General features: G+C 35.2%; 1 protein-coding gene across 1 annotated transcript in view; it reads left to right on the plus strand.

Annotated features, from left to right (window-relative positions):
* Positions 1-17619, plus strand: part of PSMD1 (proteasome 26S subunit, non-ATPase 1) — a 93150-nt gene that overhangs the window by 17825 nt on the left and 57706 nt on the right. Inside the window, exons 8-16 of the mRNA XM_025463407.3 lie at positions 3191-3251; positions 4358-4486; positions 5832-5920; positions 6599-6677; positions 7201-7374; positions 9476-9587; positions 10132-10328; positions 11742-11837; positions 12868-12932. Of these exons, the coding sequence (XP_025319192.1) occupies positions 3191-3251; positions 4358-4486; positions 5832-5920; positions 6599-6677; positions 7201-7374; positions 9476-9587; positions 10132-10328; positions 11742-11837; positions 12868-12932 (1002 nt within the window). The remainder of the gene's footprint in view (positions 1-3190; positions 3252-4357; positions 4487-5831; positions 5921-6598; positions 6678-7200; positions 7375-9475; positions 9588-10131; positions 10329-11741; positions 11838-12867; positions 12933-17619) is intronic.

The raw sequence follows: 17619 nt of genomic DNA on the forward strand, positions 1-17619 counted from the left end.
TGAATTCTTTTCAGCTCTTCATTTCTTTTTAATTGAATAATATTTTAGATATTATAAAATGCACATATCCTGATGCTACAGTTGAAGGAGTTCTGACAATATAAACACCCATATAACCATCACCTCTGTTATCATCCCAGAAATTTTTCCTGTGCCCTTTGAGGTCAACCCATTCCCCCTGAAGCAAACACTGGTTTGCTTTCTGTCAGCATAGGTAGTTTTGCCAGTTCTGAAGTTCATAAAACTGGGTCAGATAGCATGTCTTTTGTTTCTGCTGCTTTCACTCAACACATTTGTGATGTGTATCTGTTTTTTGGATGAATCAGTAACTGATTCCTTTTCAGTGTTGAGCAACATTTCATTGTATATACCAGGTTTGTTTATTCATTCTTACATTGATGGACATTTGGATTGTTTCAGAACATGACTATTAGGAACATTCCTGTATAAGTCTTTTTGTGGACAAATGTTTTCTTTTGGGTAAATATGTAGGATTAGAATAGCTGGGTCACAAGGTATATATTTAACTTGGTAAGAATCTGCCAAACTATATTCATCATGGTTGCCCATTTTACCCTCCCAGCAACAATGTATTAGCATTCCATTTGTTTGTTTGCCAACAGTAGATGTTATCTCTTTAATATTACTCATTCAAGTGGTAAAAAGTGATGTTTTGCTGTAATTTTAATACAAGTAATTTGTCAGATATATTGTTATGAATATATTCCTCTAGTCTTTGGCTTATCTTTTCATTTTATTGGTATTTTTTGATGAACAGAAGTTTTTATTTTTGATAATCCAATTTTCCATTTTGTTATCCCAATCTAAGAAATTCTTTGCCAACTTCATAATTGTAAAGATATTCTGCTACACTTTTTTCTGTAAGCTATATAGTTTTAGTTTTGTGTTTAGGTCTGTGGTAGAACTCAGCTTAACCCTTCATATGTGGTGTGAGGTAGGAGTAGAGTTTGTTTAGATGCATGGATGTCTAGCAGTTTCATTACCATTTGTTTATTATTTTTAAAAGATTTTATTTATTTATTCATGAGAGACACAGAGAGAGAGAGAGAGAGACACAGGCAAAGGGAGAGAAGCAGGCTTCGTGCAGGGAGCCCCATGTGGGACTGGACCCCAGGACTTGGGAGCACGCCCTGAGCCAAAGGCAGCCGCTCAACCGCTGAGCCACCTAGGCATCCCATTGCCATTTGTTTAAAAGACTGCTTTCCCTTTTGAATTTCTTTGGAGCTTTTGACATGCGATAATATTGATAGATTTCTCTATTCTTTTCCATTTATCTATTCATCTTTCCTTATACCAGTACCACAGTATCTTTATTACTAAAGCTTAAGTTAGTGGAAGTCCTGTAGTTACAATCTCCCTTTTTTCTCCCTCTCACTGCCAAGTTTTGGGTCTCTTCCATTTCTTACAACTCTGGGGTATTCTCATTGTAATTGTATTGAATCTCTTCAATTTGGGGCAAATTAAAATCCTCTAACTATTGATTTTATAATCCATAAGCATACTATTGTTCTTCATTTATTTAGATTTCTTTTTTTTTTTTTAAGATTTTATTTATTCATGAGAGAGAGAGAGAGAGAGAGAGAGGCAGAGACACAGGCAGATGGAGAGGCAGGCTCCATGCTGGGAGCCCAACATGGGACTTGGTCCTGGGTCTCCAGGATCACACCCTAGGCTGAAGGCAGCGCTAAACTGCTGAGCCACCCGGGCTGCCCTATTTAGATTTTCTTTAATATTTCTCAGCAGCATTCTGTAGATTTTAGTTCAGAGATTTTACACATTTTTTTCTTAAATTCATTCTTAAGTATGTTTTTTTGATGCTATTGCTAAGTGGTATGTTAAATTTCAATTTCTAAAAATCACTTATTAGGTCTAGTAAATTTTTTTATAGATCTTTTTATAGAATTTTCTACATAGAAAATGTCATCTGAATGGAAACAGTTTTACTTCTTCCTTTATAATTTTCATACCTTTTTCCCCCTCTTGTTTTTCTGCATTGGCTAGGATTTTCAGTGTTATTGGGCAGACCTAAGAGTGAACATCCTTCATTGCTGATCTTAGGGGAGTAGCATTTGGTTTATTTGTTAATTTAATTTTTTTCTTTCTTACTTTCTCCTTTATTTGTGTTGTGTTTATTTGCTTTTATGTACTATCTCAGTTAATGTTCTGAAATTATTTTTCTTCATTTCTAATTTTCCCCTAGTTTTATTTCATTTCTGAGTTTTCTAATTCTGATATGTTTTATTCTTTTATATTCTGTATAATTTTCTTTTCTTTTCTTTCTTTCTTTTTTTTTTTTTTTTTTTTTACTTCTTTTGAAATAAATTTTTTTTAAGAGAGCAGGGTGGGGGGATAGGGGGGTTGTGAGGGAGGGGCAGAGGGAGAGGGAGAAAGAATCCTAAGCAGGCTCCATGCTCAGTGCAGAACCCAGGGCAGGCTTGATCTCACAACACTGAGATCATGACCTGAGCTGAAACCACAAGCTTAACAGACTGAGCCGCTCCAATGCCCCATAATTTTTCTTTTCTAATACTGTATGGGATTTTACTTTGCTCCTTGTCTATAGCTTATGTTTACTGAAAGTTGTTTTCCTGACTTTTTGCAAGAAGGCTATTATGTTACGGAGTTTTAAACAAAATGGTGTCTTATGATCTGAGATTGCCTAACTGTTTACATTCTCACTTTTATTTGGGCTTCCTTTTTCCTTTGTTTCTGCCATGTTAATTTGTATTCTGTGCCCAGCATTTTCTTCTCAGTAGAGTGCTTTGACCTAGAAGGAAGCATTGACTGGTTGGTTTTAAGAGCTGTTGGGGTCCCAACTGCTTCACTTAAACTAGCATTTTGTAGCTGCTGATGGTGTATTTCTACCTGTTTTGGGAGTTTGAGGGATGCTTTGTCATCTGGTTTTGTTGTATTTGTTGTCCATCCTAACCTGGTTAGTTGCTTTGTGTGTTTTTATGAATTTATTTGGAAGAAATTAAATCCCTGGGCTTTCTCCATCTTATAGAATCTTGTGTTTCTTAAGGGAAATACTTAAGTAATTAAATATTTTTTCCTTGCAAAATACTTAATTTGAACATGATTCACACCTTCAATTTGGTAACAAGTTACCTATACATACTATTTAGAAAAGATTTATCAGATTAATAATTGTTGGTTCTCTTCATTTTAGTGAGTCAATGGAAACAGAAGAAAAGACAGGTAGCGTACTTGTAGGAAAGACACCAGAAGTGGTAAGTATGTTTTTTGAAGTTGAGGTTACCATTTAACATATATTCCCACAGTATATATTGTAAGTTATTTTAATATGTTATATATCTGCCTTTATGGAGGTTTAATATTAAGTTTAATAGCAAAATCATTTTATAAAAATAGATCTGTAAAGTAAAATTTTAAGGACTGACCCTAGAAAGCACTTAACTTAAAAAAAATCAAATCCGGAGATCCCTGGGTGGCTCAGCAGTTTAGCGCCTGTCTTTGGCCCGGGGCGCAATCCTGGAGTCCCGGGATCAAGTCCCCGCCTCGGGCTCCCAGCATGGAACCTGCTTCTCCCTCTGCCTGTGTCTCTGCCTTTCTTTCTTTCTATCTCTCTCTCTCATGAATAAATAAATAAATAAATCTTAAAAAAAAATCAAATCCTTAGATGCTTACAAAAGATTAAACTCTGTCTAGAATAACTGTTTTGCTTGTTGCTAGGTGGGAAAAAAGTATGGCCTCTAACAAATAAATGGCGAGTTATCATAGAAGGGTGCACTTTAGTTGTCTTTGTTGTTTTTAATATTTATGGTGTATGGAAGAAATGGAGTAAGTATTTGAACAGTAGATTGTTGGATGTAAATGTTTCTTCCACCAAGAATTTTGACTTTTGATATACTCAGGTATATAAACTTCAGCTGTCTTTACCTGGATGACTTGGTACTTTATGAAATCATATATATGTGTTGATGAAGTGTGATTTTGATTTTCTAGTTTGAGTAGGGAGTTTTTCACCTTAAGTATGAATTGGTTCTGTATAAAAGCTTTCCTTGCAGATCATCAGTAATCAGTTATTCTTTTACATTTTGGGTTTTCTTTTTAAATATTAAAATATTTTATATTGGAAGCTTGTTCAGAATGAATTGCATTCTTTCATGAAACTGGAGTATCTTGATAGTAGCTTTTAAAGAAATGATTCTTTCTCTCAAATAAATGATATATGAATTTTCTAGATCCTACTATTAAAATACAAATTTTATTGTGTATATGGACTATGAATTTCACTGATCTAGAAATGTTTAAATAGAGTTGGCTTAGTGATTTTCAATAATATATGAATTTTCATTCTTGTTTGTTTTGGCAGAGTCCAGAGCCCAAGGACCAGACTTTGAAAATGATTAAAATTTTAAGTGGTGAAATGGCTATTGAGTTACATCTACAGTTTTTAATACGAAACAATAACACAGATCTCATGATTCTAAAAAACACAAAGGTAGGAAATTCATCTCTAATGGAGGCTTTCTTTTGTATTTATTTCTTTGTTGAATATTAATATGTATACTTATTTCTTATTGACTACTTTGTTGTATTTTATTTTGATTAAGAAAATAAGTTCTTAAAAAAATAAAAAAGAGAGAAAACCCTTGAACTTGTTGAGAAGAAAGAATTAATAGCGATTGAGCTCCTGTTTTTGTGTTTACCTTCGCTGGGAGGTTTAGTGGTATTTTTCTTTTTTTTTTTTTAGTTAACTTTTTATTTTAATATATATATGTAGCACTTGGACAAATGGCACGGATCAGAACATTAATACAGTTTATGTGTCTTTTTTCCCAATGAACTATAAACTCTGTGAGTGCAGCAGTTTCTACCTTGATATTATGTAACCTTTGTTGAGATATTGATCCTAATTCCTAGTATTAATTTTGATCTTTTACTAGGTAATATACTCATTTGGTTCAAAAAAATTTTTATTATGAAAAAATTTATAATATGAAAAATCTTCACTTTTTTGTCTTAACTACCCAGTACCCTGTGTCAAAGTCATTTATTCTTCTTTTAGAACTATATATTCTTTTTTTTTTTAAGATTTTATTTATTTATTCATGCGAGACACACAGAGAGAGGCAGAGACATAGGCAGAGGGAGAAGCAGGCTCCATGCAGGGAGCCCAATGTGGGACTCGATCCTGAGACTCCAGGATCACGCCTCGAGCCAGAGGCAGATGCTCAACTGCTGAGCCACCAAGGCATTCCAGAACTGTATATTATTTCATTACTACATAGTTGTTTGACTGACACATGTACTTCTCAAACTTCTAATAATTACAAATGACAAATAGACACAGAATTACATAATTTTTATTTATAATAGTTATTTGAAGCTGATCTTTATAATATAGTTTCATTAAAAATAAGATCACTTTGGTGACTGCCAGAGGTGCAGAGTGAGAAGAGGTGCAGTGCTGCTCTTCAGGTTACCCTAACACCTTGGAGATTGTAGACAAGATGCTGAAAGGAAATAGCAAATGAAACTATTCAGAACCCCCCCCCCCCCAAAAAAAAAAGAAAGAAAGAAATCCCAAATAGGAAATCTACTACCTAAATTCCTGCCTAAAATCTACTGATGTCAAGTTAAGACCACATATAAACTGTCTTGCTTAGTTTTATAAACTACCTGTTTAATTTTTTGTAAAGAAATATCCAAGATTCATGGTTTAAATAGCAGTTCAGTTTATTAATATTTTCACCACAAAACAGGGCCTCTGATTGTGTGTCTGCATGTAACCTTGCATATATATAAACACTTTGTCAGTGATAAAAATTGGTTTGTTTTTGCAGGATGCAGTACGGAATTCTGTATGTCATACAGCAACTGTTATAGCAAACTCTTTTATGCACTGTGGGACTACCAGTGACCAATTTCTTCGGTAAATACACTTGAAGGTTACCACTTTGATTTAAAATCATCTTTAATAGGGACTCTGTTGACATTGTTACATGGACATGGAGAGCTTCCCTTGCCTGCTAATCCTGAATTTTAAATTCTATTTTGTTACCTTATACATTTTGTTTTTCAAAGATGTATTTACTTATTATTTTAGAGAGAGAGAGAATGAAAGTGCAAGGGGCAGAGGGTGCAGAGGGAGAGAGAGAGAATCCCAAGTAGACTCCCCACTGAGCATGGACCCCAATATGGGAGCTCAATCCCACAACCCTGAGATCATGACCTGAGAGCCAAAATCAAAAGCTGGACACTCAACTGACTGAGCCACACAGGCTCCCCTATACGTTTTTTATTGCATAAGCCTGCTTGTTTTAAGGTAAAATTAATTCCCTTTATTAATTGGCTTGAATTTAGGCTTTTACATAAAATATATTAATATAATTCTGCTTTTGTTCATAATGAAATCATGTATCATGCATTTTTAAAAATCTTCAAAATACTAAGAACTTATGAGGTAAAGAGAATCAGTAGTAACTCGAGCTCTGTAAAGTAAAGTGATTTGTAATAGTTCAAAGTAAAATCTTAATGCTTTGACTTCAGTGTTATAAAAAGCTTTGTGGAATGCATTTCAGTAGTACTGTTGAATTTTCTTTTCTTACAGAGATAATTTGGAATGGTTGGCCAGAGCCACTAACTGGGCAAAATTTACAGCTACAGCCAGTTTGGGTGTAATTCATAAGGTAATATATACTAATTAGTATGAACAGAAACAGATTTTCTGAAGTTAAAAAATAAAAGTTACTGTAATTCATTTCCGAGTAGATTTTGTTAAATCACATGAGTCCTTACAGGAAAGAATGAAGTAAATAAGAAATTAAAATACATTTGTATATATATTTGTTTTTAATAAAAGGTAGAAATCCTTTTCCCATGAAAACTAAGCCATTTCTCAAAGGATGAATTGAAATAAGTTATTTGCATAGTCTAAGTCTAACCAAGGAAACTAAGTCTAAGTTAGTCTAAGTCTAACTTGGGGAAATGTTATAAAACGGGAAAAAAAACTGAAGCATTTGTTTCAAATAAGAATGCGATTGGGTCTCTTAAAATTCCGTCATTTAAGTTACAAAGTTGTCTAGGATAGAGACCTATTTTCTTCTCTTTTTAGAAAGTGAGCATTCTAGAGAAAAGATAATAATCCTAGAAAATATATCTTTTTTCTCTGACTTTCTGTTACTACACCTTTGTTGTGGCTCAAATTTACAGGGTCATGAGAAGGAAGCATTACAGTTAATGGCGACATATCTTCCCAAGGACACTTCTCCAGGATCAGCCTATCAGGAAGGTGGAGGTCTCTATGCATTAGGTCTTATTCATGCCAATCATGGAGGTGATATAATAGACTATTTGCTTAACCAGCTTAAGAATGCCAGCAATGATGTAAGTATTTGAATGAAAAACTAATTTCTGTTTCTTAAGAGTCCAGGAAAGCATTATATTTGCCAAATTCTTTTAGTGAATAGAAATTTTGTAGGATTTTGAAATTCTAAAAATAGCAACTTCTTACAGAATTATTTTTTTAAAGTAACTTTGCTTCCTTCTTTATAAACTTAAATTATACTTCTCAGTCTTTTAAACTTTCTATGTGACAAACAAAATAAAGTACCATATATTTGTAAAATACATATCATATTTCCACACTTAAGAGTTTTGGAATGTTGGGACACCTGGGTGGCTCAGCATTTGAGTGTCTGCCTTCAGCTCAGGGCGTGATCCCAGGATCCGGGATCAAGTCCCACATAGGGCTCCTTGCGGGGAGCCTGCTTCTCCCTCAGCCTGTGTCTCTGCTTCTCTCTCTTTGTGTGTCTCTCATGAATAAATGAATAAAATCTTAAAACAAAAAGTTTTGGAATGTTATAAGTGACTTTAGTGATCATTTAGTCAAATTTTGTTATAGGAAACTAAGAACTAAGTCCCAAAAAAATGCATAACTCTCAGGAATTGGAATTCCTGGTTATTTGATATTTTATAATTTTTTAAATGTAATTCTTTCATAAAAATTTATTAAACAAATTGTTCTTATTTTATGGAACCTTGAAGTAGGATTTTAGACTTCAGCTTTTATGTTAGATTCTTTTTTATTTTTTTTATTTTTTTTATTTTTTTTTTTTAGATTCTTTTTTAGAAGGCTATTAGGAGAGTAGCTAAGTAAGCCAGACAACTTTGTCCTCCTATTTCAATGAAAATATTGAGGCCCTAGGTAGGATGATCTGTCTTAGTTAATAAGCTTCTCATCTACAAATATGATGTACATTTATTTACATCTTTGCCTCATTTCCTATGGTCTTGGGTAAAAATTTTCTTAACAAAGCTGTTTGGTTACCAGCATTAGAAACTTCCACTAATTGACTTAAAACAAGGAGTTTACCGGAAGTAGCTTATGTAATTAAAGGAGAAGTTGATAAACTAGCTCTCGTAAGAGTTAAGAGCTAGGACAGTTCTAGGGATCTAGATAACAGAAACTAATGGAATCATCTCTCTACAGCCCTCCTGCCAGGATGAATGAACTTGAAATGTTTTTGGTCCTTGGGTCATTTCACTGTAGAAAGATTAAAATTTCAGAGAAACAGACCATCTGAGTGGTCTGTTTTGAGTCACAGTCCCACACTTTGGGTAGGAGAAGGTGGGTGCTTATTAAATGGCAGTCCCACCAAGACTAACAATGGGAGAAGAGTATTTTCCAAGCAAGATTGGGGTGCTGTCACCTTGAAAGGAGACTGTGCACTCAAAAATGGCACATGACCACTAAGTGTCCCTTTTGAAATAAAAAACAGCTTTTGCCCTTGACCTCATTTTTTCCCACTTCTTTATGTCCATGTTCTATTAGATACCCTTTCATCTCTCTTCAGCCTCCTTCCCCTCAGCCCAGAAGCATAGTTAGGTCTCACTTATCTTAAAATCTTTCTTTGACCCATGCTTCTTCCTCTTAGTTACTATAATTCTCCCCTTCTCATGTAAACTTATTGAAAGAGAGCTGTACTCTCTATCTCCACTTTCTTATCTTTCATTCGTTTCTTGGCTTACTGTTGTTTTGCATCTGCACGTACGTTTCTTTTGAAACTGAAAGTGCTAAGGTTATCACTGGCTGTCTAGTTCTCAAATATGTTGATCATTCTTACTGGGTCAACTGCTCTGCATGTTTAATATCACAATATATTTTTAAATTAGAATAAAATTTAAAAATTAGAATAAAAGCTTGGAATTTTATTATTTTTATTTATTTATTTATTTATTTTTTTTTAAAGATTTTATTTATTTATTCATGAGTATACACAGAGAGGAGAGAGAGAGAGGCAGAGAAACAGGCAGAGGGAGAAGCAGGCTTCACGCAGGGAGCCTGATGTGGGACTCCATCCAGGGTCTTCAGGATCACACCCCGGGCTGCAGGTGGCGCTAAACCGCTGAGCCACCGGGGCTGCCCAAAAGCTTGGAATTTTAAGTACTGTGTTTCAAATCAGCAGAGCCTATGCTTTTTCCCTAGATCGTTCGACATGGTGGCAGTCTGGGCCTTGGTTTAGCTGCCATGGGGACTGCACGCCAAGACGTGTATGATTTGCTAAAAACAAACCTTTATCAGGATGATGCTGTGACAGGTAAACGATTCTTTCCAAAGACAATAAACCAGGATTAACTAATGTAACTAATATTTATTTTCTATTTATATTTTGTAGTCTCTTAAAAATCTAATAGGTTACTTATTAGATAGATTTGATTATTAGATAATCCAGGGAGTGGATTTTGCCCTATTTGTCAAACTCATAAAAATAGGTTTTGTGATACATAGGTTTTAAGAATGATATATCCTATGTATCTGTCTGTATAACTGATTTTCGTAAGTAGAAATTTATTAGAGTGACCTAATTGTGGCTCAGCTATCTGTACTGCTTGGTGATAACATAGAAAAGTGTCATCATGTCTCCTTTGAAATCACTGTAGGATTTATTGGTACATTCTGTCAAGATTTAAAAGGAAAATAGCTATAATTCAATGGATATACTTTTTATCCAGTGGTTTGAAAAATTCTGTTAGAAGTCATAGTTGTTTTAATAGTTGATTATAATAAGTGCCACTTCCAATAGGATAGGTTTTATTGACTTTACACACATCATTTTTAAATTTCTACTTTTTACTCACTAGGTGAAGCAGCTGGCCTGGCCTTAGGTTTGGTTATGTTGGGCTCTAAAAATGCCCAGGCTATTGAGGATATGGTTGGCTATGCACAGGAAACTCAGCATGAGAAGATTCTGCGTGGTCTTGCAGTTGGCATTGCATTAGTGATGTATGGGAGGATGGAGGAAGCTGATGCTCTCATTGAATCTCTCTGCCGTGATAAGGTGAGATGATACATTATTTATCTTTTTCTCCCTGATCTCCCTCTCACCCTGGTTATCACCAACATTTACAGAAACACGTCCATTAGAAATTATCTGTGTTCCCATCAAAACGCCTAGCTACACTTGCTGATAAAACAACTTCTTGCAAGATATATAAAGCCTGAGACGCCTGGGTGGCTCAGTGGTTGAGTGCCTTCCTTTGGCTCAGTAAGTGATCCCGAAGTCCTGGGATTGAGTTCCACATTGGGCTCCTTGCATAGAGCCTGCTTCTCCCTCTGCCTATGTCTCTGCCCCCACCCCCCTCTCTGTGTCTCATGAATAAATTAAATAAAATAAAATTATATTATATTAAAATTAAATAATAAATAAAATCTTTTAAAATATATATATATATATATAAAGCCTAATGGAATGTAGGAAAGGAGACCACTGATTAGACCAGGCGAACAGGACTAATTTGAGAATTTTAAATTTAATCATTAGACTTCAGATGAGTAATTTTCAAATGAGGAGATCCAGAAAAGTTCTTTAGAAATTTACAAGTTAATTTCTTTTGGAAATATTTTTGGAATCACTTCGTAATCATTTAATAAGATACGAAGTTTACTTCATTGTTTTTTCATCAAAAACCAGTGAAGTCTCTATGCTTATTTATTTGAGTGTGATTTTTTAAATGCCTTTTGTTTTGCTTATTTATTAAGATTTTATTTATTTATTCATGATAGACATGGGGGGGGGCGCGGGCAGAGACACAGGCAGGGGGAGAAGCAGGCTCCATGCTGGGAGCCTGACACAAGACTCAATCCTGGGACTCCAGGATCATGCCCCGAACCAAAGGCAGGCACTAAACTGCTGAGCCACCCAGGGATCCCCATTGTTTTGTTTTGTTTTATTTTGACAATGGTATTGTGTATGGTGGGTAGTCAGTGGTAACTAATGCTGTTCTCTGTAGTCTGATACAAAGAACCACTGTTAATAGTTAAGTAATAAAGATGCTAATTATTTGCTCAGCTCTCAGACTCCATATCTGTTCCACTCAATGCTCAGTGCCTGATAATTAAATAAGCAAGTTACAATGCAAAAGTAGAAGCAAGCTTCTTTGTTTAATAAATGGAAGTTGACTGTAGAGGGTAGTGAGTGTTGGTATTGAACTTAACATCCTAGTGATTGTAAAGCAGTACAGACACATTGCTTAGAGCATTGGGAATTAAAAAGGAGTTAATTCTTCCTGTATTAAAGTCTGTATTTCCACATTCATTTAGAAAACTACCAACCACAAAATAGTTCTCTTTAAGTTTCTCATTTCTTACCTAAAACCAACTCCTCTCCTACTGGATACAGCTGTGCCAGTGAGACTATAGAAATCACTGTTTGAAATGATAACTTTCAGTTGATGTAGATTGTTCTTTTTAGGACCCAATTCTTCGACGATCTGGGATGTACACTGTAGCCATGGCTTATTGTGGCTCGGGTAACAACAAAGCTATTCGACGCCTGCTACACGTTGCTGTAAGTACTCTTTTCTTGGATAGAGGTGGAAAGGGAAGTTTGCAGATGAACACTAAATGTCTAGGTTGCAGCAGCACCCACATTGCATGACCACCACGAGTGATCTTAGATTCAGATTCTCAACAGATCTCAAATTGACAGATTCTCAGTCAGCTATAACCTTAGCACCAGGTGTAGAGCAGGGTAACAGTATGTCAGGACAAATAGAAATCCTTAAAATCATTCAGTGGCAACTTCTGAAAACCTACTCCAAGCGGCACCCTCATTTGTAAGGGTTAAGACCATGTGAGTGTGTGCAGCCATCTTAGGATAGGGAAATCTCATGAACAATAAAAAACACTTCTTACAGCCCGTGAAGTTAGCTTCCAGATAGCCCCTAGGGGACATGCTCTATTTCAAGAGATCCCTTGCACAGGAAAGCCAGTGCCCATGTTTTCCAATAGGGTGTTCCCACTATAGTTTTCCAAATCCAGATAGAGTTTATGAACAATAATGTTGCATGGTAACACAGTGGAGATTGCACATACATACATTTAGTAGGTTTCCACCATCTTGATGCCAGGAGAAGGTAAACTTCAGGTCATCCTCTGATGCAGAAAGGGTTTAGTTTAGAACAATTATTATTTTCTTCCCAGAGATACATCCCACGGTATTTATTATTAATTTTTTTTTTATCAATGTAGCATGTAGTATGTTAAAAATTGTAAATGTTTGTATTTTGCTTGAATTTAGGATGTACTTTTTTTTAAAACAACATTGAAAGAATGTTAGATTTTCAGTGTAGCCTGCAAAAGCTATAGTGCAGCTGAAATAATCTTTAGAAGCAGTCCTGAATCTTAAACTTCACCAAGCTTAAGAGGCTTTTAAGCCTTGAAATAAAAGGTATTTCAGATGCGTTTTTCCTAAATTAAGGGAAGACATTCTGATTAATGAGATCTAATTTACTTTTGAATGATGTGAGTCTCTCATTAGTTAACTCTAGTAATAGAATGCATAGTATAATATAATCATCCTTTAAAATTTTTCCTAGGTAAGTGATGTTAATGACGATGTCCGGAGGGCAGCAGTAGAATCACTTGGGTTCATTCTGTTCAGGTAATAATTTCTAATTTCTGGTTCTCTTTATAGTCCTTTTTTTTTAATAGTCACTAAACAGAAACTAAATATCTGAGGAATACATCTAGGTTCAGGGTGAAGACCATTTAACAATAAGATCAGTACTGTTGATCTGAAAAAAAAAAAAAAGTGTGTCTTGAAAATCCAAGAATCTATTTGAAAAGTAGTAAAATGACTTTATTATTTCTGTTTATTTTTTCATAACATTCTGTGTATTTGCTTAAGTTTTTAAATCCAAATAGCAGGGATCCCTGGGTGGCGCAGCGGTTTAGCACCTGCCTTTGGCCCAGGGCGCGATCCCAGAGACCCGGGATCGAATCCCACGTCGGGCTCCCGGTGCATGGAGCCTGCTTCTCCCTCTGCCTGTGTCTCTCTCTCTCTCTCTCTCTCTCTGTGACTATCATAAATAAATAAATAAATAAATAAAAATTATAAAAAAAAAAAATCCAAATAGCATCTTTAGTAGTCCTCTTTCCATACATATTGGTAATTCAGATGGGATGCTGTTTCTTACATAGGGTTGAAGCTCTTTAATGAGAATAAAAGGGAAAAAAAAAAAAATGAGAATAAAAGGGATCCCTGGGTGGCGCAGCGGTTTGGCGCCTGCCTTTGGCCCAGGGCGCGATCCTGGAGACCTGGGATCGAATCCCACATCGGGCTCCCGGTGCATGGAGCCTGCTTCTCTCTCTGCCTATGTCTCTGCCTCTCTCTTTCTCTGTGACTATCATTTAAAAAAAAAAAAAAAATTAAAAAAAATGAGAATAAAAGGTAGAAGCGTGAAAAATTTACAGATTTAAGAAAATATTTTTGGACTTGAGATTTGGAAATGCCCTTGGCATATGATAGCTGTTATTAAGAGTACATACTCTGAAACCAGTCTGCCAGGATTAAATCCAGGCTCTGCCACTTACAAACTGAGTGACTTTGGGTTTATTATTATTAGCCTTTTCGAGCTTCCAATTTCTCATCTGTAAGATTGATATAATAATAGTACCAATTTAAGAAATGTGTTTTTTGGGGATCCCTGGGTGGCGCAGCAGTTTGGCGCCTGCCTTTGGCCCAGGGCGTGATCCTGGAGACCCGGGATCGAATCCCACGTCGGGCTCCCGGTGTGTGGAGCCCGCTTCTCCCTCTGCCTGTGTCTCTGCCTCTCTCTCTGTGTGTGTGACTATCATAAATAAATAAAAATTTTAAAAAAATGTGTTTTTGTGGTGCCTGGATGACTCAGTTGATTAAATGGCAGACTCTTTTTTTTTTTTTTTTAAATGGCAGACTCTTAATTTCAACTCAGGTCATGATCCCTGGGTCCTGGGATTGAGCCTCAACCAGGGCTCCCAGCTCAGCAGGGAGCCTGTTTCTCCCTCTCCCTCTGCCCTTGTTCACTCTATTTTCCTAAACCACCCCCAAAATAAATCTTTTTTTAAAAGAAGTGCATTTTTGGATAAGTAACTGAATTAATATCTAAAGCTCTTAGGGGCACCTGGGTGGCTCAGTGGTTGAGTGTCTGCCTTTGGCTCAGGTCATGATCCTGGGATTGAGTCCTGCCTCAGGCTCCCCGTGGGGGGGCTGCTTTTCCCTCTGCCTGAGTCTCTGCCTCTCTTTGTGTCTTTCATGAATAAATAAATGAAATCTTTTAAAAAAAATCTAAAGCTCTTAGAACAGCATCTGGCACTACTACTAAGTGTTATTTAAGCTATTTAAGCATATGATAGTAGGAGCAACTATAACGGTGGCAGATGCAGTAGTACTTTTCTTGCAGTTCTTCTACCTACTTATCTCTAATCTTAAGAATCATTGTTTCTTTTGGCTAAGATACTTTATATTAAAATCCATCAAAGGCAAATTAAAAGTACTTCTTTTAGCTTCTTTGGACACTGCTTATCATACCTTATTTGTGATGAAATTATACAAAAAAAAAAAGTTTTCAAGGTACATGTTAGATGAGTCAGTTAGATGAGTCTCACTCATGCCCTTTTAATCTCTGGAATAGATTTTCTCCCAGGTTCCTGGGAGTGAACCTTTGTTGTAAAGGTCATAACATAATTCAACAAATACTGAACATCCACCGTGAACTGGTTATAGGAACATCTTCATAACATTTTAGATAGGAAGTTAATCCATTTATCAAAAACTTATCCAGATAGGCTGTAGACTACTTTACTCCTCTGTGGATTAATATGCTGAATAAAACAGCAGAGTACAGACCCATATAACATACTAATTAGGTTTCTCCTTACACCAGTTTTGTTGAATAAGGTTGTTCAGCCGCATGCTAAGTTCCTTCATTGTGTTGTCCTCTAACACTCATTTGTTCAACTTGTTCACAAAGATGCTAGAGAGCCTTCACTAAATCTAAAGACATAATATTTACATAGACCTACTAGTCTGGTACCTCCAAAATAGGATACATGATTAGTTGTTATTGTTTTTAGTAATTCATAGAAGTGTCAGATACTCATTGATTCTTTTTCTAAGGTATGACAAAACTTATGTGCATTAAGCTATTCTTTGTATTTTTAAAAAATCTGGAATAGACTTCACACTTAATTTCTTGAGTCCTCTCTTTTCTCTTTTTGAACATCAGAATATTTAGCCACTTAGAGTCTTTTTGTATCTTTGCCATTTTCTTTTTTTTTTTTCTCAAATTTGTCAGCAGTGGTTCCATAATTAGAACTACAATTTCTATTTAAAGGAAGTGATTCATTTAGCTTACAGAGTTGAACTCATTTAATGCAGCCAGTCTTTTCACCTATTTTACATTTTAAAAAAATATTTATTTGAGAGAGAGCACAAATGGGAGGAGCACAGAGAGAGAATCTGAAGTAGACTCTGTGCCAAGTGCAGAGTCCAGTCTGGGGCTTGATCTCACCATCCTGAGTCACGACTTGACCTGAAAAGAGTCATTACCTTAACTCTGCCACCCAGGTGCCCCTTACCTGTTTTACATTTTGATCAGTCTTTACAACATTACTTTTTATCTTTCTGTTTCAAAAATCATTCTCCTGGGGGGAAAAATGGAAGCAGATAGAAGTTCAATAGTTTTATTTTCTCCCTGTCCATTTTTGGGTTATTATATTAGCCAAGCTGTGACCCTAACCTTTCACTGGTTTAACTCTAGAGTTTAGATTGTGGGGAGGGGAGTGGGTATTATTGCCATCCAGAGGGGGCTTTTTGTTTTATTTTAATTCTTATCAGAGAACTAGATAATTTTGATAGGAAAGTATATTTTTCTAAGGATACTTTTAGTAACTGTTGGTTTATATAAACAATCCTATTCATGATCCTCTCTTTGTTTCTTTGTTGTCAGTTGTTAATTCTTCCTGGTGATTTTATATTTTGTATCCTATGAATCAGTGGCCTAGTGTGTAAATTCTACTACATAGGAAGTTGAGCTTCATGAACTGTTTTTCTACCCTTTAACCTGACAGCACTTTGCTCTTCAATTAACATTCATTTCTGCCTTTGCATTTCCTGGGGCTCACTCTCATGCTAATTTCCCAGTTTCAGCAGCAGATGTCTCCTGTGAGCTGCTTTTAGGCTTTGCTGAGATCTCTGCTACCTAGGATAGTCATACCCAGCTAATGAATGGTACTGTGTGCTTTTTATTTCTAAGGGACCATTCTGAATTTTGTTTTCATAGTGTGACTCTTTATAAACAGAAGAAACTGGAAAAGACTTGAGATGATTTGTCTGAAAGTTACTTTATAGATGAAGAAAATTAAATGTAATCAACTTGTCGAAGGAATTGCAGTTGAGACCAAATTCTTTAAATTTTAGACTAGTACAATTTTCCTGGAGTGAGAATTTTTAAAAGTGAAAGAAACTTAGAAATATTTTTTTTAAAGAGAAGGAAATTGAATTCCAAAATAGTTAATACAATTTTTCATTGTCATAGAACTAAAAAGTAGAACTGAAATTCAAAACAGATCTCATTATAGATCAAAGCTTTTTACAACATGCCTTTCCATCAGTACTATTTTCCTAAGTGATTTTCAAATTTCCTCATTACTTTTAATATTTGGAAAGTTTCTATCCTATCTCCTAAGAATAGTAAATGTGTTCTGGTGTGCCATTATTTACTTTCTTAGAATGTGCTCCATTTTATCATTTCTTCCCTTTTAGATGTTACATGTCACCTTTAAAATAACTGCAGACATTTGACCTTCTTGAACCATATTTTAAGAACTTATTTCTTCTTAATTTTTTAAATCTTTCTTTTAAGTGTACTTACTAGCTATGGATACTGAAAACATGCATAAACATATATTTGTACTTCAACTAAGATGAAATTGTCTTGTGGGAAACTAAAAATTCTCACATGTATTATCTTCTTTACTCGCAGGTAGTCCAGGGAGTTACAGTATTTTCACTCTGTTATTTTCTCTTGATATTTGTGTGTTATATGATAAATATTGAGAATTAAGTTGAAAAACATTTTTGTCAAGGTGAAATGAACTGAGTACTTTTTTTTTTTTTTTTTGCTTTTCCTTTTTTATTTACTGAGTACATTTTTTGTGTAATACATAGGTGATTATCAGGCCCATTGTTATCTGTCCAGTAAGCAGTTTTTATTATAACAATTCTTTGTACAGTACTGTGCTTGGCATTGACTGAAACTCAGTTGGAACTGAAAGTAATCTGAATTATTTTAACTTGACATTGGAAA

The sequence above is a fragment of the Canis lupus genome, chromosome 25 (genome assembly GCF_003254725.2).
Source record: "Canis lupus dingo isolate Sandy chromosome 25, ASM325472v2, whole genome shotgun sequence".
In the NCBI taxonomy this organism is placed as follows: domain Eukaryota; kingdom Metazoa; phylum Chordata; class Mammalia; order Carnivora; family Canidae; genus Canis; species Canis lupus.